This window comes from Aphelocoma coerulescens, chromosome 27 (genome assembly GCF_041296385.1).
Source record: "Aphelocoma coerulescens isolate FSJ_1873_10779 chromosome 27, UR_Acoe_1.0, whole genome shotgun sequence".
NCBI classification, from domain to species: Eukaryota; Metazoa; Chordata; class Aves; order Passeriformes; family Corvidae; genus Aphelocoma; species Aphelocoma coerulescens.
The window spans coordinates 5,980,101-6,005,499 of NC_091040.1; the positions used below are offsets into that span (position 1 = coordinate 5,980,101).

Consider the following 25,399-nt stretch of genomic DNA (forward strand, 5'->3'; position numbering starts at 1 on the left):
GCCCTCGCTGGGTTTTTCACTGTCAGTGGGAGTGAAAGCTTGAGGAGAAGGAAAAACCTCGGAGCAGCGGCTCTGGGAACAATTTGCTTTTCCTGCTCCTCCACGGCCTGCCCTGCCCAGCTGCTTTGGGCCCCATCCTGCCAGGGATTTCTCAGCCCTGTGCATGTGGCACTTGGGGACAGGGGTCAGTGGTGGCCTTGGCAGTGCTGGGGGAGCCGTGAGCTCCTCGTCCCATCCAACCACCCCAGGATGTGGGGCAGGGTACTGACCCCTGGGACTCGTGCCCCCTGCTGCTGCCTCGTGTCCTTGGGGGTGGCAGGTCCAGCCTCCTCTGGCCACCCACAGCCTGTGGGGCTGTTCCAAAGGGCAGGGAGGTGGGCACGGAGCTGTGTCCAGCAAAGCCTGAGCTGGGCAGGTGTGGGGACAGAGCTGTGATCACCTGAGATCCCATGGGAAAGGCCAGGCCCATCCATGGCTTCCCGTGAGGCCCTGGCACAGGGTGCCCAGAGCAGCTGGGGCTGCCCCTGGATCCCTGGCAGTGCCCAGGCCAGGCTGGACATTGGGGCTGGGAGCAGCCTGGGACAGTGGGAGGTGTCCCTGCCAGGGCAGGGGGTGGAAGTGGATGAGCTTTAAGGTCCCTTCCCACCCAAACCATTCCAGGATTCCATGGATCCAGCACCCTCCAAGGGAAGGGAACTGCAAGGCCCTGGAGCAGGGGATGTGCTCAGGACACCGTGGGGCTGTCGTGGAGCTCCTCAACTGTCCCAAATTCCCACCAGGACAGAGGGAAGCAGCTCGGCCCTGCCCTGGCAGGTGTCCAGCTGCCACGTGTGGAATGGGAGCAGAGGGAGCGATGCCACATCCCAACACTGCCCTGTTCCTCTGTCCAGATTGGGTGAAACTGGAGAAAACCGGGCAAAAAGCCAGCCTGGGATACGTGATCAGCCCAAACTCGGTTCACTTTGAAATACCTGTAAATTTTCTATTTCTGAGAAGTCACCCCAGCTCTCAGCCTCTCCTTGTGTTGTGCTCCGTTTTTGTTTTCCATTTGTTCCCGCTGCCTCCTGACATCATTTCCCAGCAAACCCGTGTGGAGGTGGCTCCTGCCCCACACTGAACCTCCAGGGACCTTTCCCAATATTTGCAAAATTCCCTGGGATCCTTGACCCCTGGAGGCCGTGGGCAGAGGGCAAACATTGCCCGGACTTTATCTGCAGGTGCCTGGGGTTCCTCTGCCAGCCCCCATTTCCTCACTGCACGGGACACAAAGATCCCATTTCCGAGCCTGCAGCGGGGCAGAGGCAGATCCAGAGCGATCCCAGACCTGCAGGAGGAGGCTGTCGCTGTTCCCAGCTGGAGACATGAGCTCTCCAGCACTTCCCATCCTCCTCCTCATCCTGCTCCTCTCAGCCGGGGCCTCTGCAGCACCGTAAGTCCCCCCCGTGTCCGTCTGTGCCTGTTGGGGTGGTTTAACCTCGGCTCCTCGGCAGCTCCTGGTGGGATTCAATCCTTCCCATGCCCTGATTGCTGCTCGGCCTGGGGGGTTGTCCCTGCCCAGCATCACCGAGGACATGGCCCTGGTGGCCCTGGTGGCCCTGGTGGCCCTGGGGTGTTGTTGTCCCCTCACCTGCAGAGCTGAGCTGAGGAGCCAAGGGCAGCCCAGAGGCAGAGAGGGGAGGCTCGGGTGGTTCCTGTGCTCCCAGGGGCTTTTCCAGGTCTCTGTGGGGCCGTGCTGGATGTGCCTCACCCCCAGGGCTCTCCTGTCCTCGCCAGGAGTTTTGTGGTGGTGTCCCCGGCTGTGCTGTACCACCCCCACCCTGCCACGCTCTGGGTGCACCTCAGTGACCTCCAGGGGCCCGTCCAGCTCCGTGTCCAGCTGCAGGGGAGGAGTGGGACCCCGGCCACCACCCTGCTGAGGAGAGAGGTCCTGGAGCCTCATCTGTACCTGAACGTCACCTTCCCCGTGAGTGCCACCCCAATGCCACCCCAAACCAGCCGGCAGCAGGGAGGGGGGCCCTGGGTGGTCTCCAGGCCGTTTCCATCGGCTCCACACAGGGCTGGGAGCGGATGTGGCTCCCCTGTGACTTCCCCATCTTTTGGAAGGGTCTCACCCCTCACCCTGACAGAACTCCAGGCTCAGTCATCCCATGGCTGGAACGATCCCATTTGTGGACCCGCAGCGCGCTGGGGGGACGTTTCTTCCCAGCCCTGTTCCTGGGGTGGGGAGTGCTCTGGGTCACCCCGAGGGAGCCCAGGCACCGTCCTTGTCCCCACCCTGAGCCTGCTGCTCCCCTGCAGGCTCCAGCCCCCGCCACAGGGAAGGAGGAAATCGTGGAGCTGCACGTCTCAATCCAGGGAGATTCCCTGAATGTCTCCGAGTCGAAGAAGGTGATGCTGAGAGCCCTGGAGCCCGGGATCTTCATCCAGACAGACAAGGCTGTCTACAAGCCTGGGCAGGAAGGTGAGGGCGGCAGAAGGGACCACCCAGCTCTGGGGGACCCCCCTGGTTGGGGAGAGGGGTGAGGAGGCCCAGCCTTGCTCCTGCACTGCCTGGAAATGGGAAGGATCATCCTGGGATGTCCCTGGGCAATGCCAGGGCTTGCCGGAGGCCCTGCTGTGTGAGGGCCAGTGCAGGGCTCAGGGAGGATTTCTTTCCACCTTCCCATGGGTGAAGCCACTCCTCCATCTCCGCTTCCTTTCCCAGTGAAGTTCCGAGTTGTCTCTTTGGACAAAGACCTGACCCCCAGCAACCAGAAGGTGAGAGCAGGGCTGGGGACGTGGGGAGGTGCCGAGGGCTCCCTGCACCGTCCCAGTCAGCCGTGGGAGAGGTGTGGGAGTCACCTCTCCCCTCGGGAATGCTGCCCCAGCCAGCCCTGCCCGGGGAGCTGCCCCCGGGGCAGGGATGCCCTGTGCTGCTCAGGGATGCAGCAGGGTCGGGAAGGAGAAAGCAGAGGGCACGTGTGACACGGGAATGTGCCCACGCCAGCTCCCAGCCAGGGATGCAGCCCTGGTGAGTGGGAAGCAGGGAATGCGCTGCTGATATCCATCAAGGCATCAGACACCAGGAACACCGGCAGGCTCAGCCTCTGGCACCCCTGGGCAGTCCCTGGGGTCTCTGCAAGTGCAGGATCTTCCCAGATTAAAGGGGTTCTGGACTCTTCCTAACGCACTGGGAGATGCCACCTGTCTGTGCCATGCTGGCACTGCCCTCGGGCTCATCCCGGCCACAGCCAGGCTCAAAATCCATCCCAAAGCATCTTGAGGGCTGGGAAGTTCACAGCATCCCACGGAAAACCCTCTCTCTACCCCATCCATGGCTGTGCCCACCCCGGTGAGACCCCAAGGGATGGAATTGCTCCTCTGACCATCCTCTCTTTGCCTTCCAGCTGCCCCTGGTGTTCCTGAAGGTCAGTTTGGGACACCCGGGGGTGGGGTGGGCTCGGGAGGGCCGGGAGAGGGGACACAGGACGCAGCCAGGGGCTGTTTGCTGGGCTCCCCCGGCGCTGATCCCGTGTGTCCCGGCGCAGGATCCCAGCGGGAATCGCATCGCGCAGTGGCGGGAGGTGACCCCTCGGCAGGGAATCGTGGATTTGTCCCTCCCGCTGGCCTCAGAGCCGGCCCTGGGCACCTACACCATCAGCGTGGAGGGGAAGAGCCATTCCTTCAGCGTGGAGGAATACGGTACATGGGGACTGGGAGGTGGGATCTCACCATGGGCAGCAGGTCTTGACCCCCTCCAGCCACCCAGGCGGTGTTGGCACTGTCCTGGGAGTGACCACCCTCTGTCCTTGTGCCTGTCCACCAGTGCTGCCCAAGTTTGAGGTGACCATCCATCTCCCCAGCGCGCTGCGGACGAAGGACAAGAAGTTCCCGGTGGAGATTTGCGGGCGGTGAGCTGGGAACAGGGAATGGGGAAGGATCAGGGGGTCCAGCAGGGTGTGGCCACCCCAGCACAGCCTCTCCACTGTCCCCACACAGCTACACCTACGGGAAGCCTGTCCAGGGGAAGGTCCAGGCTGACCTGTGCCTCAGCCGGAGGCTCTACAGGGAGACCTGCACCCAGCTTACTGGGCAGGTGAGCATGGCAGGACTGGGGCTGCCACTGGGACGCTGGGAGTGCCACTGGGATGCTGGGGGTGCCACTGGGATGCTGGGGGTGCCACTGGGACGCTGGGGGTGCCACTGGGATGGCTCCTTCCCGGGAATGCTGCTGACGGGGTTGATTCTCCCTCCAGACGGGGAAGAAAGGCTGCTTTTCCACAGAGGTTTCGTTGGCTGCCTTCAACAAGACCATCTTGGAGGCGGGGAAGAAAGTGGAAGTCAAGGCATCGCTGGTGGAGGATGGCACAGGTGGGGTGTGGCCATCCCCACATGCTCCCACGAGATTGGTCTTCTCCAGGAACACCCAAAAGCACTGCTGGGATTTAGGGGTGCACACGCAGGGATGGGGTTTGGGTGGGGATGCGAGTCAGGTCAGCCTGGCAAGACTTGGAATTCCAAGCAGAGGAAAAAAGCCTTTCCAAGGTCCAGCAGCTCTGCCAGTGCAGGGCGCTGAGTCCTGGCAGCGCAGAGTGGTTGGGTTCACCCAGGCTGGTGGGGTGGCCTCCTCTCCGAGCTCGTCCCTCGCTCGCCACCTCCTCACACCGGGAGTGCCTGGCTTGGCCGGAGACAAAGGAGAGCAGGGCTTGTCCCTGTGCCCATCGGCCCAGGGTGGCCCCTCACGATGGTGTGAAGTGTCTGCCCCCAGCTGCACCTTGGATCAGGTCTGAAATATACCACAGGGCTTCTGCTGCTCCTGTAGGAGATGCAAACTGTGCTGGGAGCTGCAGGAGGAAAGCCCAAATATCCAGGCACCCTTTCTGTGTGGGGACAGGGGCACTGGCTGGAGCGAAGCCGTGTCCCGTGTCCCTCAGCACCCTGAGCTCCCCCTCGCTCCCCGCAGGGCTGGAGATGAAGAACACCAAGAGCTGCGAGGTTCTACCCGAGAAGATCACGGTCACCTTTGAGAAACCTGATCACGTCTACAAGCCCGGCCTCCCCTACACCGGGATGGTAACGGGAGCTCCCTCTCCCTGCGGGGCTCACCTGCCCCTGCCCACCCCCAGCCCCGTTCTGCCACGGCTGCAGCCCCAAACCGCGGCATCTCCCCTTCCCTCCCGCACAGATCCAGCTGAAGGGCGCCGACGGCTCCGGGCTGCCCCAGAGGCAGGTCCTGCTCTTTGTCTGGAACCAGGGACAAGAGAAGACCCAAAGCTTCCTGACAGACAGCTCGGGGAGAGCCTCCTTCCAGCTGGACGCCTCTGGCTGGAGTGGCAGGGTCTCCTTGCGGGTAAGCCCCCCACCTGTGCCCCCCCCCGGGGTCCCTGAGCTGCCTCCTGCAGTGGGGTGGGGCCTTGGAGTTGCACCAGCGACACCTCGGGGGCTGCTGCATGGATTCAGCCCCCGATTCCCACCTCAGGCTCAAGTCAACAGGACAGCTCAGAGCCAGGACGAGCACTCAGGAGTCACCTACGAGGATGACTTTCTGTCAGTCATGCCCTACTTGTCGAAGAGTGGGAGCTTCCTGCACATCCGCGACCCGAAGGGGGAGCTGCCCTGTGGCCGTCCCCAGCTGTTCCACGTGGATTCCATCTTCAGCGAGGAGGCTTTAGGCAGTGGGCTGAAGAACCTGGATCTGGTTTTCATGGTGAGCCCCGGCCCGGGGAGGGAGGGCAGCAGGAATCAGCGCGGTTGTGTGGGAAGGGCCACATCTCCACACACGTTCGTGGTGGTGTCCCCGGGGACAGGACAATGAGCAACCAGTCCTGGAGAGCCTGAGGGACCTGTTGGAGAAGGTGGCTGCTGCCACTGTTGGGCCTGCACCCCCATGGGAGGTGTTGGGGGGCTGGAGATTGGGCATGGTCAGAAATCATCCCAGAACATCCATGGTGGGTCCGTTCTCCATCAGGGCACTTTGATTCTACACTCAGCACCAGTTTTGTTCTCACTCCCTCCTCTGCAGGTCCTGGCCAAGGGGACCATCACCACCATCTTCAAGAAAGAGGTCTCTGCAGAGCCTGGTAGGTCCCATGGCACGGAGGGGCTGCGCAGGGCTCTGCTCCCTGTGCCTGCTCCTCACAGAACCACGGAATGGTTTGGCTTAGAAGGGGCCTCCAAGCCCATCCCATTCCCCCCCCCTGCCATGGGCAGGGACACCTTACGCTCTCCCAGGGTGCTCCAAGCTCTGTCCAACCCGGCCTTGGACGCTTCCAGGGCTGGAGCAGCTGCAGCTTCCCTGGGTAACATCTGCCCCCTTTCCATGGCCCAGGACAGAGGGTCTCCATCTCCCTGGAGCTGCCCATCGGGCTGGAGCTGGCGCCCATGGCCAGGTTTCTGGTCTACGTGGTGCTGCCCAACGGCGAGATGGTGGCTGACAGCACCGAGCTCTACGTGGCCAAGTGCTTCCCCAACCAGGTGAGAGGAGCTGGGCTGTCCATGGCTGCTGCCTCGGGATCCATCCCACTGCATGGCAGTGCCGTGGTCTCTCAGCCCATTCCCTGGTCCCCAAACCCTCCAAGAAGAGCTCTCCCGTGGCTCGGTCCTGCCCCTCCACGGGAGGTGACCGCTCTCTGCCCCATCCCCTGCTGTCCATGCGCAGGTGAGGATGGCGTTTTCAGAGGCCAGGGCCCTGCCTGGGGCGGCGCTGAGGCTGCAGCTGGGGGCGGCCCCGGGCTCGCTGTGCGCCGTGCGAGCCGTGGATCGCAGTGTGCTGCTCCTGAAGCCCGAGGCTGAGCTCAACGCCGAGGCCGTGAGTGCTGGCCCTGCCTGGGGTCCCGGTGCAGCCCCAGGAGCAGCCTGGCTGGGGGTGGGGTGCCATTGGCTCAGGTGTCCCTCGCAGGGACCCGGTGCCGCGGTGGCTCCTGGGCAGAGCTCTGCGCTCCAAAATTGAGGATTTTGCACATGTTCATTCCCAGATCTACAAAGCACTGCCCGAATTCAGCTACCCCCCCAGGATCCAGGATGAACCATCCTGTCACTTCTACTGGGATGACTCCAAGATGGAAACCTACAAGTTATTCCAGGTGAAGCCCTGCCCACCCAGTTCCTCCCCACCCCAGAGCCGCCCGCGCTTTGCCCAAGTGCGGGGAAAGCCACACCTGTGGCAAAGGACCTTCCCTTCCCTTTCCTGCCAAGCCCAGGCTCCTTCTCCACGTGTTTTCTGTAGCCCTGGGACTGACTGCTCTCTGCTGGAATGGGGATATTCCTCCTGCTGGCTGGGGGAGGTGCTCAACCTCTGCTTTTCCACAGGGTGCAGCCCTGAAGCTCTTCACCAATGCCAAGACCAGGGGGGATTGCTTGCGAAGGTTCACAATGTTTAGAATCCCTGTTCTGAGAGGTGAGCACAGCCCTTGTGCTGAAAAGAGCAAAGAGCTGGTGGCCAGTCCTGGCTGCCGTGTCCTCAGGGGGACTCGGAGCCATCCAGAAAATACCCTCAGCATCAAAGAGGATGGAAGAGGATTTTGGTCACCTTTGTGCTGGCTGCAGGTCAGGTCCGGCTGAGACCTGAGGCCCCCAAGTTCTGCTCTGCCTTTTCCAGGAGAGGAGCTACTGCCCCGTTTCACGATGGAAAGCGAACCTATCCCAGTACTCATGAGCATGCCCATCACAGGCATCCACATCATCCAGGACAGGGAAGAGCCCCCAGCCCCCCGGACATATTTCCCAGAGACGTGGCTGTGGGACCTGGTCCCTGTGGGGTGAGAGAGGACAGCTCCCAAGGGAAGGGAGTTGGGGACCTCAGGACTCCTTGTCCCTGCGGGATGGCTCCAGCAGTGTCGCAGCGGTGACACTCAGGCGATGCCACTGGCCGTGGTGGGGTGGCCTCATGATGTTCTCCGTGCCGCAGGGAGGGCGGCTCTGCCGAGGTGACGGTGACAGTGCCCGACGCCATCACAGAGTGGGAAGCTGGGATGTTCTGCATGGCCCCGCAGGGCCTGGGGCTGTCCCCTGCTGTCACCCTCACGGCCTTCCAGCCCTTCTTTGTGGAGCTGGCGCTGCCCTACGCCGTGGTGCGCCACGAGACCTTCACCCTCAGGGCCACCGTCTTCAACTACCTGCGCCAGTGCCTGAGGGTGAGCGGGGATGGGCAGGGGACCCTGGGGGCTGGCAGGGGCTGATGGAGCTGTGCCCGTGCCCCGCAGGTTCAGGTGAGGGCTGGGCAGGTGAGCCTGGCTCTGGGGGCTGGCAGGGGCTGATGGAGCTGTGCCCATGCCCCGCAGGTTCAGGTGAGGGCTGGGCAGGTGAGCCTGGCTCTGGGGGCTGGCAGGGGCTGATGGAGCTGTGCCCATGCCCTGCAGGTTCAGGTGACGCTGGCGGAGTCGGCGGAGCTGGAGGTGTCACCAGGCGCAGAGGACAGCTACAGCAGCTGTATCTGTGCAGACGAAGCCAAGACCTTCCAGTGGGGTGTGAGAGCCACCAGCCTGGGTACAGAGCTGCCACCACCCCGCCCTGATGCCCGGGGACCCGCTCAGGGGTGGGGAGGGCAGGGAGGGCAGGGAGGGCAGGAACAAACCCCACGGCACCTGGAGAGTTCTCCCTCGCTCCACTCCCACCCTTCCAGGGCATCCCCAGCCCAGTCCAGCCAGCCCCAGGCCAAGCCCAGGGGCTACGCTCAGGTTTGGGGGCTCCCTGGGGACTGAGGGCTGCGTCTGCACCCGCAGGGCAGGTGAACATCACCGTGAGCACCGAGGCCCTCAGCTCCACCGAGCCCTGTGGTAACGAGCTGCCCCTGGTGCCGGCCCAAGGCCACGTGGACACCGTGATAAAGCCCCTGCTGGTGCAGGTCAGAGCGTTGTGGAGGAGGAAAATGGGATGGATTTGGGAGCAGGATGCAAGCAGCCCTTGGGGGGCAGTGGGAGAGCACCCAGATGTGAAGCCAGGGTGACCCAGGGGACAGGGGGACAGGCAGGTCCCTCCTCCTGACTGACTCTGGTGCTGCTTCCTCACAGCCCGGGGGGATCCTGGTGGAGAAGGCTCACAGCTCCCTGCTCTGCCAGGAAGGTAGGACCAGCCAGGGGTGTCCAGCAGCACCGGGGGATGTGGACAGGGGTGCTTGGCCACTGGTCACAAGGGCCACCAGCCCAGAGGAGCCAAGGGCCAGGGTGCCTGGGTGGGAAGGGGCTGGGTGAGGCTGCCACGGGGCAGGCCGGGAGCAGCTGGGCATTCCCACTGTCACGGCCCTGTGTCCCCACAGGTGCTGAGGAAGTCTCCTTGGAGATTCCTGCAAACATCCTGGAGAGCTCCCAGAGAGCCCACGTCACCGTGATGGGTAAGGGACAGGCCGGGGGCCTGGGGACCGCGGGGGACAGGGTGGGTGCGGAGCTGCCCCCACTCAGCAGGACGTGGCACCAGCTGGAGCTGACAAGGAAGGGGACAGGGGCGCTGGTGGCAGGGGCACAGCTGATGGCGTGTCCCCCTGGGACAGGTGACATCCTGGGCAACGCCCTGCAGAACCTGGACAGTCTCCTGGCCATGCCCTACGGCTGTGGGGAGCAGAACATGGTTCGCTTTGCCCCCAACATCTACATCCAGCAGTACCTGGAGAAGACCGGGCAGCTGCTGCCGGACATCCGCGCCAAGGCACAGGGCTTCCTGCAGAGCGGTCAGTGGCACCCTGACCCCCCGCTGGGAGGGACACACAGCCCCCTCCCCACTCCACATGGCTCCCCTGGGCACGGGAAGAACGCCCTGTCCCCGTGTCCTGCCCCAGGGTACCAGCGGGAGCTGCGGTACAAACACGACGACGGCTCCTACAGCGCCTTCGGGAAGAGCGATCGCAAGGGCAACACCTGGTGAGGGCTCTGCAGCTGCACCCAGGGCTCCTCCTGCCACCCAGGGCACCCCCGCGCTGACCCCCGGCCCTGTGATGTGTCCCTGGCTCCAGGCTGACCGCGTTTGTCCTCAAGTCCTTCGGGCAGGCCCGCGCCTACGTGGCCATCGAGGAGCGGCACATCACGGACGCGCTGCGGTGGCTGCGGCGGCACCAGAGGGACAGCGGCTGCTTCCGCAGCGTGGGCAAACTCTTCAACAACGCCCTGCAGGTGGGGCAGGGGCTGGGCTGGGGACCCGGAGTGTGGTCTGGGCACTGGGGCGTCCCCGTGCTGGTGCCACAGCCCGGCCGGACCCGCGTCCCGCTGTCCCCCTGCAGGGCGGGGTCTCGGACGAGCTCTCGCTCTCGGCGTACGTGGCGGCAGCGATGCTGGAGCTGGGGCTGCCCACGCAGGTGAGGACGGGCCCAGTGTCCCCACAGGGGCTGGGGGGTGGGGACGGCTGCTGGGACAGAGGGTTGGCCGTTCCAGGCCACCTCGCAGCACGAACTGGGCACAGCTGGTCTCGCTGGGCAGCACCGGGGTCTCTGGGCCGGCTCCTGACTCCGCTGCCACGCCAGGAGCCGGCGGTGAGCTCAGCCCTGAAGTGCCTGGAAGCCTCTCCCACGGACAACCCCTACACGCAAGCCCTGCTCGCCTACGTGTTCGGGCTGGCGGGGCTGCGGGAGCAGCAGCGGGCGCAGCTGCAGCGCCTGGCCCAGCACAGCGTCAGCGCAGGTACCGCCCGCAGGTACCGCCCGCGGGCACCGCGGGTACCGCCGGCACCGCCGCCTCTGCGAGCGAGCCCCGCCCGGCCCGGCCCGGCACGGCCCAGATCGGCCCCGATCAGCCCAGCCCGGCCCGGCCCGGCCCGGCACGGCACGGCACGGCCCGGCCCGGCCCGGCCCGGCCCGGCCCAGCTCAGCCCGGCCCAGCCCAGCCCGGCCCAGCCCAGCCCAGCCCGGCTCAGCCCAGCCCAGCCCAGCCCAGCCCAGCCCAGCCCAGCCCAGATCAGATCAGCCCGGCCCAGCTTAGCTCAGCTCAGCCCGGCCCAGCCCAGCCTAGCCCAGTCCAGATCAGCCCAGCCCGGCCCGGCCCAGCCCAGCCCAGATCAGATCAGCCCGGCCCAGCTTAGCTCAGCTCAGCTCAGCCCGGCCCAGCTCTGCTCAGCTCAGCTCAGCTCAGCTCAGCCCAGCCCAGTCCAGATCAGCTCAGCCTGGCCCGGCTCAGTCCAGCCCGGCCCGGCCCAGCCCAGCCCAGCCCAGCCCAGCCCAGCTCAGCCCGGCCCGGCTCAGCTCAGCTCGGCTCGGCCCAGCCCAGCCCAGCCCCTCTCAGCCCGGCCGGGCCCTTGTCCCGCAGCAGGGGCTGAGCCGCCGGCCCTTGTCCCGCAGACGGGCAGCTCTCCTGGCGCAGGAAGGGGCAGGCTCAGAAGGTCCCGGAGCCGTCCTGGGCCGCGGCCGCGCCGGCCGAGGTGGAGATGACGGCCTATGTCCTGCTGGCCTACCTGTCGCAGCCCTCCGTGTCCCCGGCTGACCTGGACACGGCGGCCCGCATCGTCCGCTGGCTCTGCAAGCAGCAGAACCCCTACGGGGGCTTCGCCTCCACGCAGGTACCGGCCCTGGGCTCCGAACCGGCCCCTCCTGGGAGCCGCACTCAGGGCTGAGCCCGGCGCTGTCCCCGTGCCCAGGACACCGTGGTGGCCCTGCAAGCCCTGGCCAAATACGCCGCCCTGACCTACGGCAGCAACGGGGACTTCATGGTGACGGTGACAGCGCCCAAAGGGACCGCGCAGGACTTTGTGCTGGACAGCAGCAACCGGCTGGTGCTGCAGCGGGCGGCCCTGCCCGAGCTGCCGGGCACCTACGGGCTGCGAGCCCGCGGGCAGGGCTGTGCCCTGGTGCAGGTGGGTACAGCCTGGGCTCCCCGGCCCCGGCCCTGGCCCCTCGCTGGCCTCACCCGGTGCTGTCCCCCAGGTGACCCTGCGCTACAACGTGCCCCCCCCTCCCAGCACGGGGGCGTTTGAGCTGCGGGTGCAGACGGAGCCGCTGCCGGGCACACAGAACCCCCAGTTCCTCCTCCGGCTCTGGGCACGGTAGGGACGGGGCTGTCCCGGGTTTGGGGGGACAGGAGCAGCCGGGGAGGGAGGGAAGCCCCAAGCCCACCCCGGGGCTCTGCCCTTGCAGGTACAGCGGGGAGCGTCCTGTCACCAACATGGTCGTCATCGAGGCCAAGCTGCCATCAGGCTACAGCCCGGACAAGAAATCCGTGGCGGAGGTGAGGAGCCCCCCAGGTTGGTCAGGGGAGAGATACCCCATCCCACAGGTCCCTGCCCCTCGGGGGCTGTGGGACACGGAGGGACACACCCAGGGAGCGGCTGTGGCCCTTCCTGAGCCGTGTCCCTGCAGCTGAAGATGCAGAGCCTGGTGAAGAAGGTGGAGGTGCAGCCCGACCAGGTGACCATTTACCTGGAGCAGGTGAGAGGGGGGCAGGAGCAGGAGCCCTGGGATGAGGGGGATTTCCCCACGGTGGGTGGCTGCACCTCCCCCCTGTGCTGTCTCCACAGCTGAGCAAGCAGGAGAAGACCTTTTCCTTCCGAGCCCAGCAGGACTTCCCGGTGAGCAACCTCCAGCCGGCCACTGTGTCCCTGTACGACTACTACGAGACAGGTGAGCCCTGTGGGGCCGTGTCCCCTGGCCCTGCTGCCACCCCGGCAACCCCCGTGGCTCAGTGGGGTCTGGCTGAGCTCCCAGCTCACCCTGATGAGCTGTGGCTCGTTCAGGGAGCAGCTCCTCCCACCCCATGGTCACCACCCCTCCCTTGCAGGTGACCGTGTGGACGTGGCCTACACTGCACCCCCCAGCTCAGGTAGGGGCTGAGCCTGCCAGGCCAGGGGTCACCCCACCCTTGGGACCCTGATGGGGACCCACCCACCCTGGGCTGTGCTGAGGCCCAGGGGATGGAGGAGCCCATCCTGGAGTCCCACACAGATTGTTGGGGGTTTGCTGGCCAGAGCTGGGGGCAGAGGTCAGGGAGGGCCCAGGTGTCCAGGGTGGGGGTGCAGAGAGGTGCTGTGCCTCTCTGAGGGGCCCCAGCCCCCATCAGCCCTGGCCTTCCTCCAGCCACCCCCTGGAGCTCCCCACGCCGGGGTTTGGGGTCACACAGGAGATGGGATGCTGAGCTCCAAGGGATGGGGCTCAGCCAGAGGCTCTGGGGCAAACAAGGGGGGTGGCGGGGGGCTGTGGGGACTCTCCTCTCACAGGACCCCATATTCCATTTTGAAGAGGAGGACAACGTCTAACCCAGCCTGGAGCCTGGCAGCCCATCCCTGCCCCTGCCCCAGCTCCTGCAGCCACCAAGGACAGGGGTGGCTGAGGCTCCCTGCTCCCACCCTGGCCACGGCCCTGACCCTCCACGGGGTCACGAGGTGGCCCAGAGACCCTCCCAGCACCACTGGCCCCTAGCAGGGCCCCTCTGGATGGAGCCACAGCTCCCTTCCCCAGGACCTGCAGGCCCAAGGACACGCACGGCTCCTCGGGCCTCGCCACGCGATGGACTCAGCTGAGCAGCCACAGTGGGAACTGCACAGGGACACCCCGGGGCCACCTCCTGCCACCCCTGTACGGGGACTCTGGGGGGCCAGCTCTGACCTCTCCCCTCCCCACAGCACCTCAAGGGGACCCAGAGCTCCTCCCTCCTGCCAGGACATCCCTGGCAGGTCCCCACCACCCCTCAGCCTCCCTGGGAGTCACAGTGCCACCCCAGCCCCGTCCCCAGCACTGCCACGGTGCCAGTGTCACCACGAGGGCCTTGGGGACACTGCAAGCCCAGCACAAAGCACTCAGCTGTCCTCTGGAGAGAAGCCAGGGCCTGGTGCACCCCAGACCCTGCCCTGGGTCTAAATAAAGACATTTAGTCAAGCACTTCTTTACTCTTGGTCTTTGTGTGTGGGGGTCCCACCCCAGGTGGGGGTGGGGACAGAGGGGCCAGGGTGGCTGAGGGGCTGGGCTCCCTTGGCATGAGCAGATGCACAGACCCAGCCAGCAGTGCCCTCTCTGCCACCCGGCACAAGGGGCCATGGCAGTGCCAGCACGGCTCCCTCAGCTCGCTCAGGCGCAGGACACAGCCCCGGGCAGGCTCCGGCTGCGGTTAAAGGCCGCCGTCCCCGGGCAGCCGCTCTGGGCAGAGGCACCCCTGTCCTGCCACCTGAGCGACAAATCCGGCCCAGGGATGTCCCCCAGAGGCCCAGTGTCCCTGGGGACAGCTGGGGCTGGCGTGGATGCTCCTGTGATCTTGGCCAGCCTGGTGACACCTGGCTGTGGCCATGGGCAGGGGGCCGGGGCCGCAGCGCTGGGGCCAAATGACCCCTCCCTGCCCCGGAGCAGGGCACGAGGCACTGCCACAGCAAGGCACAGACTGAGCAAGGTGTGGCTGAGCCCCAGTCCTGTCCCCAGGGCTCCTGAGGTGGCAGTGGGGGACAGGAGCCAGCCCTGTGCCCCGAGCTGAGTCCCTTGCTGGGGATGGAGCCGCTCCCACCTCACTTGTGGCGCTTTTTCTTCTGCTCTTTGCGCTTCTGAGCCCTCACGTCCTTCTTGAGGCGGCTGTCCACCACCTTGAACTGGCCCTTGACGCCCGGGGGACGCCGTACCCGGGGTCCCACGCCCTTCTTGGCCACCAGGTAGGTGACCTGGCGCTTCTCCTTGGCCAGCCCGGCCTTCTTGTAGATGCTGCCGGAGAAGGACAAAGGTCAGGGTGAGTCTGGGTGGGACAACAACCAAACCCCAGCCAGTGTGGGGACAACATCGGCTCCCACCCCTGCTCTGGGCTCTGCCAGCCCCGCATCAGCCTGGCTGGGGACACAGAGCTGTCCCTGTGGCTGCAGGGACACGGCCCCAGCAGCCAGCCCAGCCCCGAAGGGAGGAGCTGGATCCTGGCTCGGCCACTCACCGGCGCAGCTGGGCCACCTTCTCCCGCTCCGAGATGTCCACGGTGCTCACCACGGCCTCAGCCTTCTTCTTCATCTGCTCCAGCTTCTTCAGCATCTGGGGGACAGCCGGGGGGGACAGGGGGTCACAGGGGGCACAGAGGGGTTGGAGGTGGAACAGGGGGTTGGAGGAGGAATGAGGGAGGCAGCAGAGGGATGGAGGTTGGAGGAGGGATGGGGGATCAGAGGGGGGACAGGGGGTTCAGAGGAAGGACTGAGGCCCTGGGACAGGACTCAGAGCACCCCTGGGAGCCCACCCTGCACTCACCCTCCGCTTCTTGCGGGCCTTGGCCTCCGCCACCTTCTTGATGGGGCGAGCGTTGATCTCCCTCCAGCGCTGCCGATAGGCCTCGACCGTCTGCTTGTCCACGGGCAGCTGCCGGCGCCGGTGCTGCCGCTCCTCCTCCGTGAACCACTCGGGCAGCTCCCCCTCGTCCTCGTTGTAGGAGTACCTGGGGGGCTCAGGTGAGCTGTGAGCAGGACGTGGGGGCCCCGCCTCCCCTGCCCCCGCTGGGGAACAGCCCCTGCAGCCCCCAGGTACCTGTTGAAGGAGTCGTCGATGAGGTCCCGCCGGGCCTTTTTGGAGGTGACAATGACAGAGCCAAGGGCCAGGCCCTCTGCATCCAGGACTTGGGCTCTTTTCACTGTAGGACACGAGAAAGCTTGGCCTGGCTGCAGCCCAGGGGAGCAGCCCTGGGGAGCATAGTCTGCCCCCTGCCCATCTCCTGTCCCTCCCGAGGGACCCCCAGGTGTGTCCCTGCCTCCCATCCCTCCCGAGGGACCCCCACGTCCCCCCACTCACCTGGGTTCTCAATAGGCACCACCTCGAAGCCACAGGGCTCGACACGGCCCCGCTTCCTCCCCACCGGTGCCAGTGGCCTGTGGAGAGGAGCGGGCAGGGCTGGGGTCCCTCAGCTCTCCAGGGCTGTGGAGCTGAGGAGGACACCCAGACCCCCCCTCAGCCTCACCTCTCGTCTTCACTGCTGCTGTCATCGTCACTGCTCTGCTCCTCCTGAGCTGTGCTGGCATCAGGGGCCGTGGCTGCTGCAGGGCTGGGCTCGGCTGCAGCCTCCTCCTGGGCCACCTTCTTCTTCTTCTTCTGCCCTTTTTGTGTTGTTTTGTCTGGGAACGGGAGTCACTGGGTGAGACAGAGCCAAGGCAGACCCTGCCGCAGACTCCTCCAGAGATCCTGCTCATTAACACTGCACTCGTTAACGACGCAGGCTGGGAACAGCCGCTGGTCTTGTGGGAGCTGTCCCTGTCCATGGCACAGGTTGGAACTGGATGCTCCTCAAGGTCCTTTCCAACCCAAACCATTCCACGCTGCTGCTCAGGAGCCGGTGCCCCAGGGCTGTGGGACCGTCCCTCTGTGTCCCCTCACCTCTCTGAGCCTCACGCTGCCTCTCAGCCAACATCTGGGCCTGCCCCAACTCCAGCTCCTCGTCCGCGTCATCCTCGATGCCGGCAAAGGCGTCCTGGGATGGGGAACGGCGGGGTCAGCCCCAGGGAGGGGGGGGTCAGCCCCAGGGCAGGCCTGGGGAGGGCTGGTCAGCCCCAGGGAGGGGTGGTCAGCCCCAGGGAATGGGGGTCAGCCCCAGGGAGGGGGGGTCAGCCCCAGGGCAGGCCTGGGGAGGGCTGGTCAGCCCCAGGACAGTCCTGGGAAGCTGCTGGGGCCAAGGCTGCTCCATCATTCCTGCCCCACAAGTGGGACCCACCTTCCCAAACCACAGGCTAGTCTGTCGCTCCTCCAGCACCGACTTCTCCTCCAGGGGCACCAGCAGAGGATTCTCCACTTCCTGCTCTTCCTCCTCCTCCTCCTCCTCTTCCTTCTGCTTAAACTTCGCCCTGTGACACAGAGCAGCAGGATCAGTGTCTCCTGGAGCTGCTCCCAGGGCAGCCCCTGCCCCAGGACACCTCTCCCCTCTCACCTCTTCCCACCCCGCTCCCGCTCCAGCTTCCGCTGCCGGGCCTCGATCTCCAGCAGCTCCTCCGGGTCCAGGTCGCTGGCCAGGGACACGTCGTCGCCTTCGTCGTGATCCGACACATAAATGTCATCGTCCCCAGGGCCGATCTCCAGCAGGGCGTCAGCCGAGGCCATGTCCCCCCGGGACAGCTCATCCAGCAGCTGCAGCACGAGTGACACAGTGACACAGTGACACGAGTGACACAGTGACATGAGTGACAGTGACACAGTGACACAGTGACACGAGTGACACAGTGACACGAGTGACACAGGTCACACACCAGCCCCTGCCCCACCCTGATGTCCCCGGGAGCTGTCCCCACACACCGGGGTCCTGTGGATGCTCCGCAGGGAGAACATGCTGGTGTCCCCATCGTCGGCGATGGACACCCCGGGCAGGTCCATCTTCAGCTCCACCCGCTCCCGCTGCTTCCGCTGCTCCTTCAGGATCTTCTTCTTCTTCCTGGGGGAGCCAAAGGGGTGAGGCCACACTGTCCCCTCCCCACACAAACACCCCAGAGGCTCAGCCACAGCCACAGCACTGCCAGCCCCGGTGCTGCCAGGAACAGCTGCTTGGAGGAGCCCAAACCCACAAAGCCCCCGTCAGAGACAGGCTCTGGCACTGGCACCAGCTGTCCCCATGCCTGCAGCCCCCATCTCTCCTCCTTCTACCTCTTCAGCTCCGCCAGCTCCTTGGCCTTCATCTCTGCCAGGGCCAGCTCCACCTCCTCTTCCTCCTTCGCCTCCTCAGCAGCTGCAGCTTTCGCCTCCATCTTCTCCTTCTTCTCCTCCTCCCTGCCCTCCTCCTCCTCACCGGAGCTCAGGCTGCCAAAAGGAAGGAGCTCAGAGGAGCTGTGCTGGGGACAGCCCCACCCCAGCCTGGGGGCAGCCCTGGTCCTACTTGATATCCAACTCCTTCGCCTGCTCCTTCAGCTTCTTGGCCAGGAACCGCCGCAGCTTCGTCCTCCAGTTCAGCAGGGCCCTGGGCGGGGTGGCAGCTGTTAGGGACAGCCAGCAGCCCCAGCTGGGGGCTGTGGCTATCCCCCAGGCCCAGCAGGGTCATGTGGCTGGCCCAGTGTCCCCAGCACCTGAGCTCCTTGCGGCCCAGCACTCGGATGTCCCTGCAGCACTGGCGCAACTCCTCCGTGGTGGAGCTGTGATTCTCCAGCTCCCCGTCCCCCAGCGTGATCTGGCACAGGGAAAGGGATTTAAATCCCAGCCTCCCCTTCACAGGACAGGGACAAGGACAGGGACAGGCACACACCTCGTTGGCCTTGGAGAGGAAGTCCACGGGGTTGGGAGCCTTGAGGAAGTCCATGAGGGTGAAGCGGTGGTAGAGGGTGGTGTCACCCTCAGCGTAGCCCTCGGCCTGGGGGGAAAAGGGGCTGTGGCAGCCAGGGCAGGGGACAGCCAGACAGCTGCCACCAGCCCTCAAGGACAGATAGGGTCGCCTAACTCGTGTCTTGCTGCAGTGGCCACCTGAATGTGTCCGTGGCTTGTACTTGAGGACTTCAGGAATTGTTCCCAGCCTGAGCTTGAGCTGGGACGAGTCACCAGCCCCAGGCCAGCAGCTCCCAGCTCCAGCTCAGACACAGGAGCTGACAACGACAGGTTTGTGCCAGCTCCGTGCTCAGCTGAGGCCGCCTGACACAGATTTACCATCCTAAAGCCACCTCAGGGACACAAACCCCGTGCCCAACCCCTGCAGGGTTGAACTGACCCAGCCCCAGCCTCAAAATCTCTACTTCAGGCTCCAAACCTCCCCCAGACTGGCTCTTCCAACACAGCCCATCCCAAAACCTTTCATTCTCCTGACCAGTCTTCATTATCACAACCTCCTGAGGCCCAGTCCCGTGTGTGTCTGGCCTTGCTCCTACCTTGGGCTTCTTTTTGCTGACCAGCTCGCTGACGGACTTGGTGGGAACCTCCACGTCCTTGAAAGCATATTTGGGGTCAAAGAACTTGCTGTCGATTTTGTCTGGAGCCTGATAACCTGGGATGGAGGGGTCAGGGCTGTGAGAGACATTCCTTGGGGATGGAGGGATCAGAGGCACCCAGAATGGAGGATCAGAGCCGTGAGAGCCATTCCTCCTGGGATAGAGGAACCACAGCCATTCCTCTGGGATGGAGGGGTCAAAACCATTCCTTCATCCCAGGAGGAATCAGAGCCGTGGAAACCATTCCTCCCAGGATGGAGGGATCAGAGCCATTCCTCATGGGATGGAGGAATCAGAGCCACCCAGAATGGAGGAACCAGAACCATCAGAGCCATTCCTCCTAGGGTGAAGGAATTGGAGCCATTCCTCCCAGGATAGAGAGATCAGACCCGTTCCTCCTGGGATGGAGGAGTCAGAGCCATTCCTTCATCCCAGGAGGAATCAGAGCCGTGGAAACCATTCCTCCCAGGATGGAGGAATCAGAGCCATTCCTCCTGGGATGGAGAGGTCAGAGCCATCACAGCCATTCCTCCTGGGACGGAAGCATCAGAGCCACCCAGAATGGAGAAACCAGAGCCATCAGAGCCATTCCTCTGGGATGGAGGGGTCAGAGCCATTCCTCCTAGGATGAAGGAATCAGAGCGATTCCTCCTGGGATGGAGGGCTCAGAGCCATCAGAGCCATTCCTCCTGGGATGGAGGGCTCAGAGCCACCCAGAATGGAGGCACCAGAGCCATCACAGCCATATCCTCCCGGGATGGAGGGCTCAGAGCTATTCCTCCTGAGATGGAGGGCTCAGAGCCACCAGCAGGTTTTCCCAGCCCCATCCCAGCAGCTCCAGGTCCCCGCGGGTGCTCACCCTGGCACACCACAAAGATCTCGGCAGACTCGTTGCGGGAGGCCTGGGGCTTGGTGGCCTGGACCTTCTGGAAGAACTGCTGGAAGATCCACAGCAGGGGCTGGTAGTCCCGGGAACGGAAAACCTTGGTGATGAACCAGCCACCCTTGCACAGGAACTCACAGGCCAACTTCAGGGCCATGAGGGTCAGGTTGGCTGCAGCAGGAGAGAAGACCAAGTGAGAGAATGACCCTTCCCTGGGAGGGTGGGGAAGGCTGGGATGGGTTCCCAGAGCAGCTGGGGCTGCCCCTGGATCCCTGGCAGTGCCCAGGCCAGGCTGGACATTGGGGCTGGGAGCAGCCTGGGACAGTGGGAGGTGTCCCTGCCAGGGCAGGGCTGGCACTGGAGGGGCTTTGAGGTCCTTCCCAACCCCAGCCAGGGTGGAATTCTCAGAGAGCACTGCGATGCCCCCGTTCCCCCGGGTCCCCACGCAGCCCCACCCTGCGAGTAGGCATCGTGCACCCAGCTGGCTCCCACGTTGGGCGCTCCATCGTTCAGCACCACGTCCACCTTCCACGTCTGCAGCTCCTTGCGCAGGGCCTGTGGGACGGGGACACCCGTCTGTCCCTCACCCAGAACCCCACCCCACCTCCTGTGCCCCCCCTGCCCCCACAGGGACCTGTGCAGCCCCAGGCCAGCGGGGGACACCTGGGGCAGTACCTGGCGGCACTTCTCGGTGGTGATGTCCTCCTGCAGCGTCACCACGTTGGGAATGGGCTTGATGGGCACCAGATCCACCCCTGGTTGAACAGAGACACCAAAACCCCCTCAAAAGAGGCTCCCAAGTGGTTTCCCCACCCTCCTCCTCCTCCTCCCAGGATCCCCTTCCCCTGTCACATCCAGGGGCTGGGCTGGGCGTCCCTGCCCGCAGCTCTGGCCAAAGCCCAGCACTCACCGATGATGAGGCTGGACACCGGCATGAACTTGGAAGCCACCTGGAGCCTGGGCAGAAGAGAGAGGAGCGAAGCTGCAGCAGCGCCCCAGGACAGCCCTCGGCGCTGGGCTGTGCTCCCAGGGGTGGGGCCGAGGACAGGGACACCACAAGGAGCACCCAGGACGCCATGAGGGTGGCCCGGGGCAGCCGGGGGCACTGAGGGGCCGTTGCCACTCACCACCCGCCGGGGGCCGCACACAGGTCCAGCAGCGCCCGCGCCTTCTGCAGGAACTGGAACTTGCGGTTGAGCTGCAGCAGCTTGAAGGAGGAGCGGGAGCGGAAGCCTGGGGGGGGAGCAGGGGGTTATTGGGGTCACAGGGCCGGCAGCCCCCCCGTCCCCCGCAGCGGGCAGGGCCCTCACCCGTCTCCTTGGCCAGGTGGTAGAACTTGTCCCGCCGGCTCTTGCCCAGTTTGCTTTTCTTGCCCATGGCGGCGGCGGGGCGGCCTCGAGGGGGGGCTGGGATGTGCCGTCAGCCGAGGGCTCGGGCCTGGGGGGGAAACAGGGCTGAGGGGCGGCCTGGGGTCCCCGAGGCTCTGCAGGAGAGCCCCGGTGCCCCTCAGGGTCCTCTCAGGGTCCCCTCCAGTGCCCGCTGTGTCTCCTCAGCTCTCTCAGTGCCCCTGCCCGCAGTTCTCCCCTCAGTGCCCCCCAATCCCTCCCTCAGTGTCCCCCCGGTGCCGCCCTCGTGGCTCCCGTCTTTGCCCCACAGGTCCACCCGCACCCCGCTGCCCCCGGGGCGCAGCCCGGCCCCGCTGAAGCCTCTGAACCACCTCGGCTCCAGGTCCCCCAGCCCTGACAGCGCCGTGCCGCCTTCCTCAGCCCGAGCCGCCGCCCCCGGACACCGAACCGGTCCCGACCCCGATCCCGGTCCCGCTCCCGATCCCCATCCCGGTCCCGACCCAGACCCTGCTCCCGGTCCCGGTCCCGCCGCGTGCCCGCGCCGCCTTCCCAGCGTGCTCCGCGCGACCCACCCAGCTTCCGCTTCCTCCTGCTCAAGCCGCCATTTTAGGAGTGGCGCACGCCCCCCTCCGCAGCCAGCGGGCGGAAGAAGGGGAAGGATAACGGGTCACCTCGAAGGTTTGGGAAATAATAACGGGTCCGCTCGGTGGCGCGTTCGCCGCCCTTTCCTTCCCCTGCCGTGCTTTACTACGCGGAGGAATCACCTTTGACCGTTCCAAGATGGCGGCGCGCTCCCGACAGGAGTGACCGGCCATTGCGCACGCGCACTGTGCGCACCCGGAGGGGCGCGTTTCGGAGAAGGAAGTGACGCCATCACGGCGGGCGCGCAGGGGCCGGGCAGCGGAAGGCGGCGGCCGCCATCTTTGTTGGGGCCCGATGCCGGCGGAGAAGATGGCGCTGGACGGGCCCGAGCAGGTGCGGACAGGCCGGGACCGGCGCTGGGGCCGCGCTGGGGCTGAACCGGCGGGGCTCGGGCAGGGATCGGAGCGCTCCGTGCTGCCCCGGCTCTGCTGCGGCCGGGGCTGCTCGGGGCCTGGCAGCGCCGTGACTCGGCGGGTCTCGCCTCGACGCCCCCGGGAGGGCGGCGGGGCCTGAGGGGCGGGAAGGGATCGGGATCGGGGTCGGGATCGGGGTCGGAGCCGGGATCGGGGTCGGGATCGGGCGCTGCTGTGGGCGCTGCTGTGAGGGATGAAAAGGGGGGACCCAGGACTGGGCTTGGGGGCGTCGGGAAGGAAGTGGGGGGGGAGGGGCCACTGGGGACCCGGTGCGGGGAAATGGGGCCTGGGAACAGAGGATGGGAGGGTCGGGGCTGCTGATGGGCGAGTTGGGGCCCTGCGGGGTGCAGGGGGTGCTGAGGTGCGTTGTCGCAGATGGAGATGGACGATGGCAAGGGCGGCTCGGGGCTCCGGCAGTATTACCTGTCCAAGATCGAGGAGCTGCAGGTGAGCTGCGCTGCACGGCACCGAGGCACGGTGCTCACAGCCCGCGGGGCGCGGCCCGGTCCCTGCCGCTGACCCTGGGGTGTCGGCGGGCAGGACCCCCCCTGTGTGCTCTGGGGCAGGAGTTTGGGGCTGTGCTCGGAGCTGGGAGTGCTGCTGCCCTGCCTGAGGGGCTGTCCCTGTCCCAGTGCCAGAGGGCAGGGACAGATGGAATATTGGGAATTGTTCCCTGGGAGGGTGGGCAGGGACTGGCACAGGGTGCCCAGAGCAGCTGGGGCTGCCCCTGGATCCCTGGCAGTGCCCAAGGCCAGGCTGGACATTGGGGCTGGGAGCAGCCTGGGACAGTGGGAGGTGTCCCTGCCAGGGCAGGGGTGGGTTGGGATGAGCTTTAAGGTCTCTTCTTCCCACCCAAAGCACTCCGTGGTTCTGTGCTAAAAACCGTGCTGCTGGGTGTGGGTGAGGCCAGCACAGCCCCTCAGCAAAGCCTTTCCCCTCCAGCTCATCGTGAACGAGAAGAGCCAGAACCTGCGGCGGCTGCAGGCGCAGAGGAATGAGCTCAACGCCAAGGGTAGGGCCTGGAGCCTCCTCTGCTCACCTGGGGCGTGGGCTGGGGGTGCTGGGCTGGGCTTTGGGGGTCTCTGAGCTGGGCTAGGGGGTCTCTGAACTGGGCTGGGGGCTCTGGGCTGGGCTTTGGGGGTCTCTGAGCTGGGCTGGGGGCTCTGGGCTGGGCTTTGGAGGTCTCTGAGCTGGGCTTTGGGGCGCTCCATCCCCTGGGGCCCGTGTTGAGCTGTGCCGTCGCCGTCCCCAGTGCGGCTGCTGCGGGAGGAGCTGCAGCTGCTGCAGGAGCAGGGATCCTACGTGGGAGAGGTGGTGAGAGCCATGGACAAGAAGAAGGTGCTGGTCAAGGTACGAGGCCGAGCTGCCCCGAGGGTGGCAGGGCTGCGGGACCTCGCAGCGTCCCACGGGGGATGGGCCAGCTCTGGGCCGGCTGGGCTGGCTCTGCTGGGGCTGGGGCTGCTGCTGCTGCCAGGCCCTGTGGGTGTCCCTCGGCAGGGAACTCCCAGGGAAACCATTCCCGGGGGTGTTTGCTCCTTTGCAGGTGCACCCAGAGGGGAAGTTCGTGGTGGATGTGGACAAGAACATCGACATCAATGACGTGAGTGGCCGGGGCTGCGGGGGGTGCCCAGGGCTGGCAGGGACACCCAGCCGCCCGCGCGTCCCCACAGGTGACCCCCAACTGCCGCGTGGCCCTGCGCAACGACAGCTACACCCTGCACAAGATCCTGCCCAACAAGGTGGACCCGCTCGTGTCCCTCATGATGGTGGAGAAGGTCCCGGACTCCACCTACGAGATGATCGGGGGCCTGGACAAGCAGATCAAGGAGATCAAGGAGGTCATCGAGCTGCCCGTGAAGCACCCGGAGCTCTTTGAGGCGCTGGGCATCGCCCAGCCCAAGGCAAGTGCCGCCCTGGGGGGGTCCCTGGGCTGTCCCCGCTCCCCCAGCCAGGCTCTGAGGTGCCACGGGGCTGTTGCAGGGGGTGCTGCTCTACGGCCCCCCCGGCACGGGGAAGACGCTGCTGGCCAGGGCCGTGGCCCATCACACCGACTGCACCTTCATCCGCGTGTCCGGCTCCGAGCTCGTGCAGAAGTTCATCGGGGAAGGTAACGGGGGCGGGGGGTGGCTCTGGGGCACCTCGGGGCTGGGTGGCCCCGGGGCCAGGCTGAGCCCCGTGGCCCCCAGGGGCCCGCATGGTGCGGGAGCTGTTCGTGATGGCCCGGGAGCACGCGCCCTCCATCATCTTCATGGACGAGATCGACTCCATCGGCTCGTCCCGCCTGGAGGGCGGCTCGGGCGGCGACAGCGAGGTGCAGCGCACCATGCTCGAGCTCCTCAACCAGCTCGACGGCTTCGAGGCCACCAAGAACATCAAGGTAAGAGGGGCCAGCACTGCCTGGGGCCCTGCCAGCCCCACGGTGCCTGGGGTGCTGACAGCTGTCCCCCTCCCCGGGCAGGTGATCATGGCCACCAACAGGATCGACATCCTGGACTCGGCCCTGCTGCGCCCCGGCCGCATCGACAGGAAAATCGAGTTCCCCCCTCCCAACGAGGAGGTACCAGAGCCACCCCAGCTGGCCCTGTCCCTGCTGTCCCCACCCTGTCCCTGGGAGCCATTCTGGGGCTCCAACCCTCCCTGTGCCCTGCTCCAGGCCCGCCTGGACATCCTCAAGATCCACTCCCGGAAGATGAACCTGACCCGAGGCATCAACCTGCGGAAAATCGCGGAGCTGATGCCGGGGGCCTCAGGGGCTGAGGTGAAGGTGAGCTGGGGAGCCTGGGGACACCGGGGCTGGCATGGGGGCACGGCTGACGTCCCTGTGCCATCCCCTCAGGGCGTGTGCACAGAGGCCGGGATGTACGCGCTGAGGGAGAGGAGGGTGCACGTCACACAGGAGGACTTTGAGATGGCCGTGGCCAAGGTGGGTGCCAGGGGCTCGGTGACACCGGGGGGCGACGGGGGCACAAAGTATCCTGGGCAGTGTTTGCCAGGACCTGGGAGCTGCAGGGGGACAGACGAGGGGGTTGTCACCATGTGAGTGACACGGGAGGGGCTGCTGGGACACACAGCCTGGCTGGCCAGAGAGGCTGCTGAGCCCTCACTGTGCAGGGCTAAAACGTGGCCTTGGAGGCGTTTTTGGGGCAATTAACACCCAGTTTGGGTGCTCAATGTTGGACCCGGCCCTGTCCCCTCCCCCAGGTGATGCAGAAGGACAGTGAGAAGAACATGTCCATCAAGAAGCTCTGGAAGTAATGGTGAGGCCGGGGCTGCTCCCGCTGTGCCGTCAATAAAGAGCTGCTGTGGCCAGGCCTGGGCACTGACTGGGGACTGATTTGGGGACAGGGTGGGGGCTGCAGGACACTGCACCCCCCCAGAGCTGCAGGACA

General features: G+C 65.7%; 3 protein-coding genes across 3 annotated transcripts; 2 read left to right on the plus strand and 1 right to left on the minus strand.

Moving 5' to 3' along the window:
- Positions 1-1,323: 1,323 nt before the first annotated feature.
- Positions 1,324-13,762, plus strand: LOC138099308 (alpha-2-macroglobulin-like protein 1). The gene is made up of 36 exons (XM_068996477.1): positions 1,324-1,429; positions 1,774-1,963; positions 2,299-2,461; positions 2,705-2,757; positions 3,387-3,407; positions 3,528-3,681; positions 3,806-3,890; positions 3,979-4,075; positions 4,236-4,350; positions 4,943-5,052; positions 5,165-5,329; positions 5,459-5,686; positions 6,002-6,059; positions 6,308-6,453; positions 6,638-6,787; positions 6,954-7,061; positions 7,288-7,375; positions 7,577-7,736; positions 7,886-8,111; positions 8,337-8,463; positions 8,700-8,821; positions 8,988-9,039; positions 9,233-9,307; positions 9,464-9,640; positions 9,749-9,830; positions 9,923-10,079; positions 10,187-10,261; positions 10,427-10,583; positions 11,237-11,454; positions 11,533-11,748; positions 11,819-11,937; positions 12,029-12,119; positions 12,251-12,319; positions 12,409-12,511; positions 12,669-12,710; positions 13,127-13,762. Exons 1-36 carry the CDS (start codon positions 1,362-1,364, stop codon positions 13,141-13,143), a joined length of 4,284 nt encoding a protein of 1,427 aa, XP_068852578.1. The 5' UTR covers positions 1,324-1,361; the 3' UTR covers positions 13,144-13,762.
- A 49-nt stretch (positions 13,763-13,811) lies between these two features.
- FTSJ3 (FtsJ RNA 2'-O-methyltransferase 3) lies at positions 13,812-21,162 on the minus strand. The gene is made up of 21 exons (XM_068996483.1): positions 20,920-21,162; positions 20,737-20,842; positions 20,520-20,566; positions 20,285-20,364; positions 20,065-20,164; positions 19,586-19,780; positions 18,667-18,782; positions 18,054-18,158; positions 17,878-17,978; positions 17,691-17,771; positions 17,462-17,614; positions 17,117-17,252; positions 16,755-16,951; positions 16,542-16,671; positions 16,208-16,301; positions 15,795-15,948; positions 15,629-15,705; positions 15,368-15,470; positions 15,095-15,278; positions 14,790-14,884; positions 13,812-14,569 (listed from the first exon to the last, which is right to left on the minus strand). Exons 1-21 carry the CDS (start codon positions 20,984-20,986, stop codon positions 14,380-14,382), a joined length of 2,511 nt encoding a protein of 836 aa, XP_068852584.1. The 5' UTR covers positions 20,987-21,162; the 3' UTR covers positions 13,812-14,379.
- A 661-nt stretch (positions 21,163-21,823) lies between these two features.
- Positions 21,824-25,322, plus strand: PSMC5 (proteasome 26S subunit, ATPase 5). The gene is made up of 12 exons (XM_068996482.1): positions 21,824-21,930; positions 22,386-22,457; positions 22,953-23,022; positions 23,263-23,360; positions 23,554-23,610; positions 23,681-23,911; positions 23,991-24,117; positions 24,197-24,387; positions 24,469-24,567; positions 24,664-24,774; positions 24,847-24,933; positions 25,212-25,322. Exons 1-12 carry the CDS (start codon positions 21,892-21,894, stop codon positions 25,263-25,265), a joined length of 1,236 nt encoding a protein of 411 aa, XP_068852583.1. The 5' UTR covers positions 21,824-21,891; the 3' UTR covers positions 25,266-25,322.
- Positions 25,323-25,399: the final 77 nt, after the last annotated feature.

Coding starts and splice junctions, on each gene's coding strand:
- PSMC5 (XM_068996482.1), top strand. CDS start 21,892: ATGCCGGCGGAGAAGATGGCGCTGGACGGGCCCGAGCAG. Junction 22,458..22,952: donor CCAAGATCGAGGAGCTGCAG/GTGAGCTGCGCT, acceptor TTTCCCCTCCAG/CTCATCGTGAACGAGAAGAG. Junction 23,361..23,553: donor AGAAGAAGGTGCTGGTCAAG/GTACGAGGCCGA, acceptor GCTCCTTTGCAG/GTGCACCCAGAGGGGAAGTT.
- LOC138099308 (XM_068996477.1), top strand. CDS start 1,362: ATGAGCTCTCCAGCACTTCCCATCCTCCTCCTCATCCTGCTCCTCTCA. Junction 3,408..3,527: donor TGCCCCTGGTGTTCCTGAAG/GTCAGTTTGGGA, acceptor GTCCCGGCGCAG/GATCCCAGCGGGAATCGCAT. Junction 6,060..6,307: donor AGAGGTCTCTGCAGAGCCTG/GTAGGTCCCATG, acceptor TCCATGGCCCAG/GACAGAGGGTCTCCATCTCC.
- FTSJ3 (XM_068996483.1), bottom strand. CDS start 20,986: ATGGGCAAGAAAAGCAAACTGGGCAAGAGCCGGCGGGACAAGTTCTAC. Junction 18,783..19,585: donor GATCTTTGTGGTGTGCCAGG/GTGAGCACCCGC, acceptor CCTCCATCCCAG/GTTATCAGGCTCCAGACAAA. Junction 17,615..17,690: donor GCGAAGGAGTTGGATATCAA/GTAGGACCAGGG, acceptor TCCTTTTGGCAG/CCTGAGCTCCGGTGAGGAGG.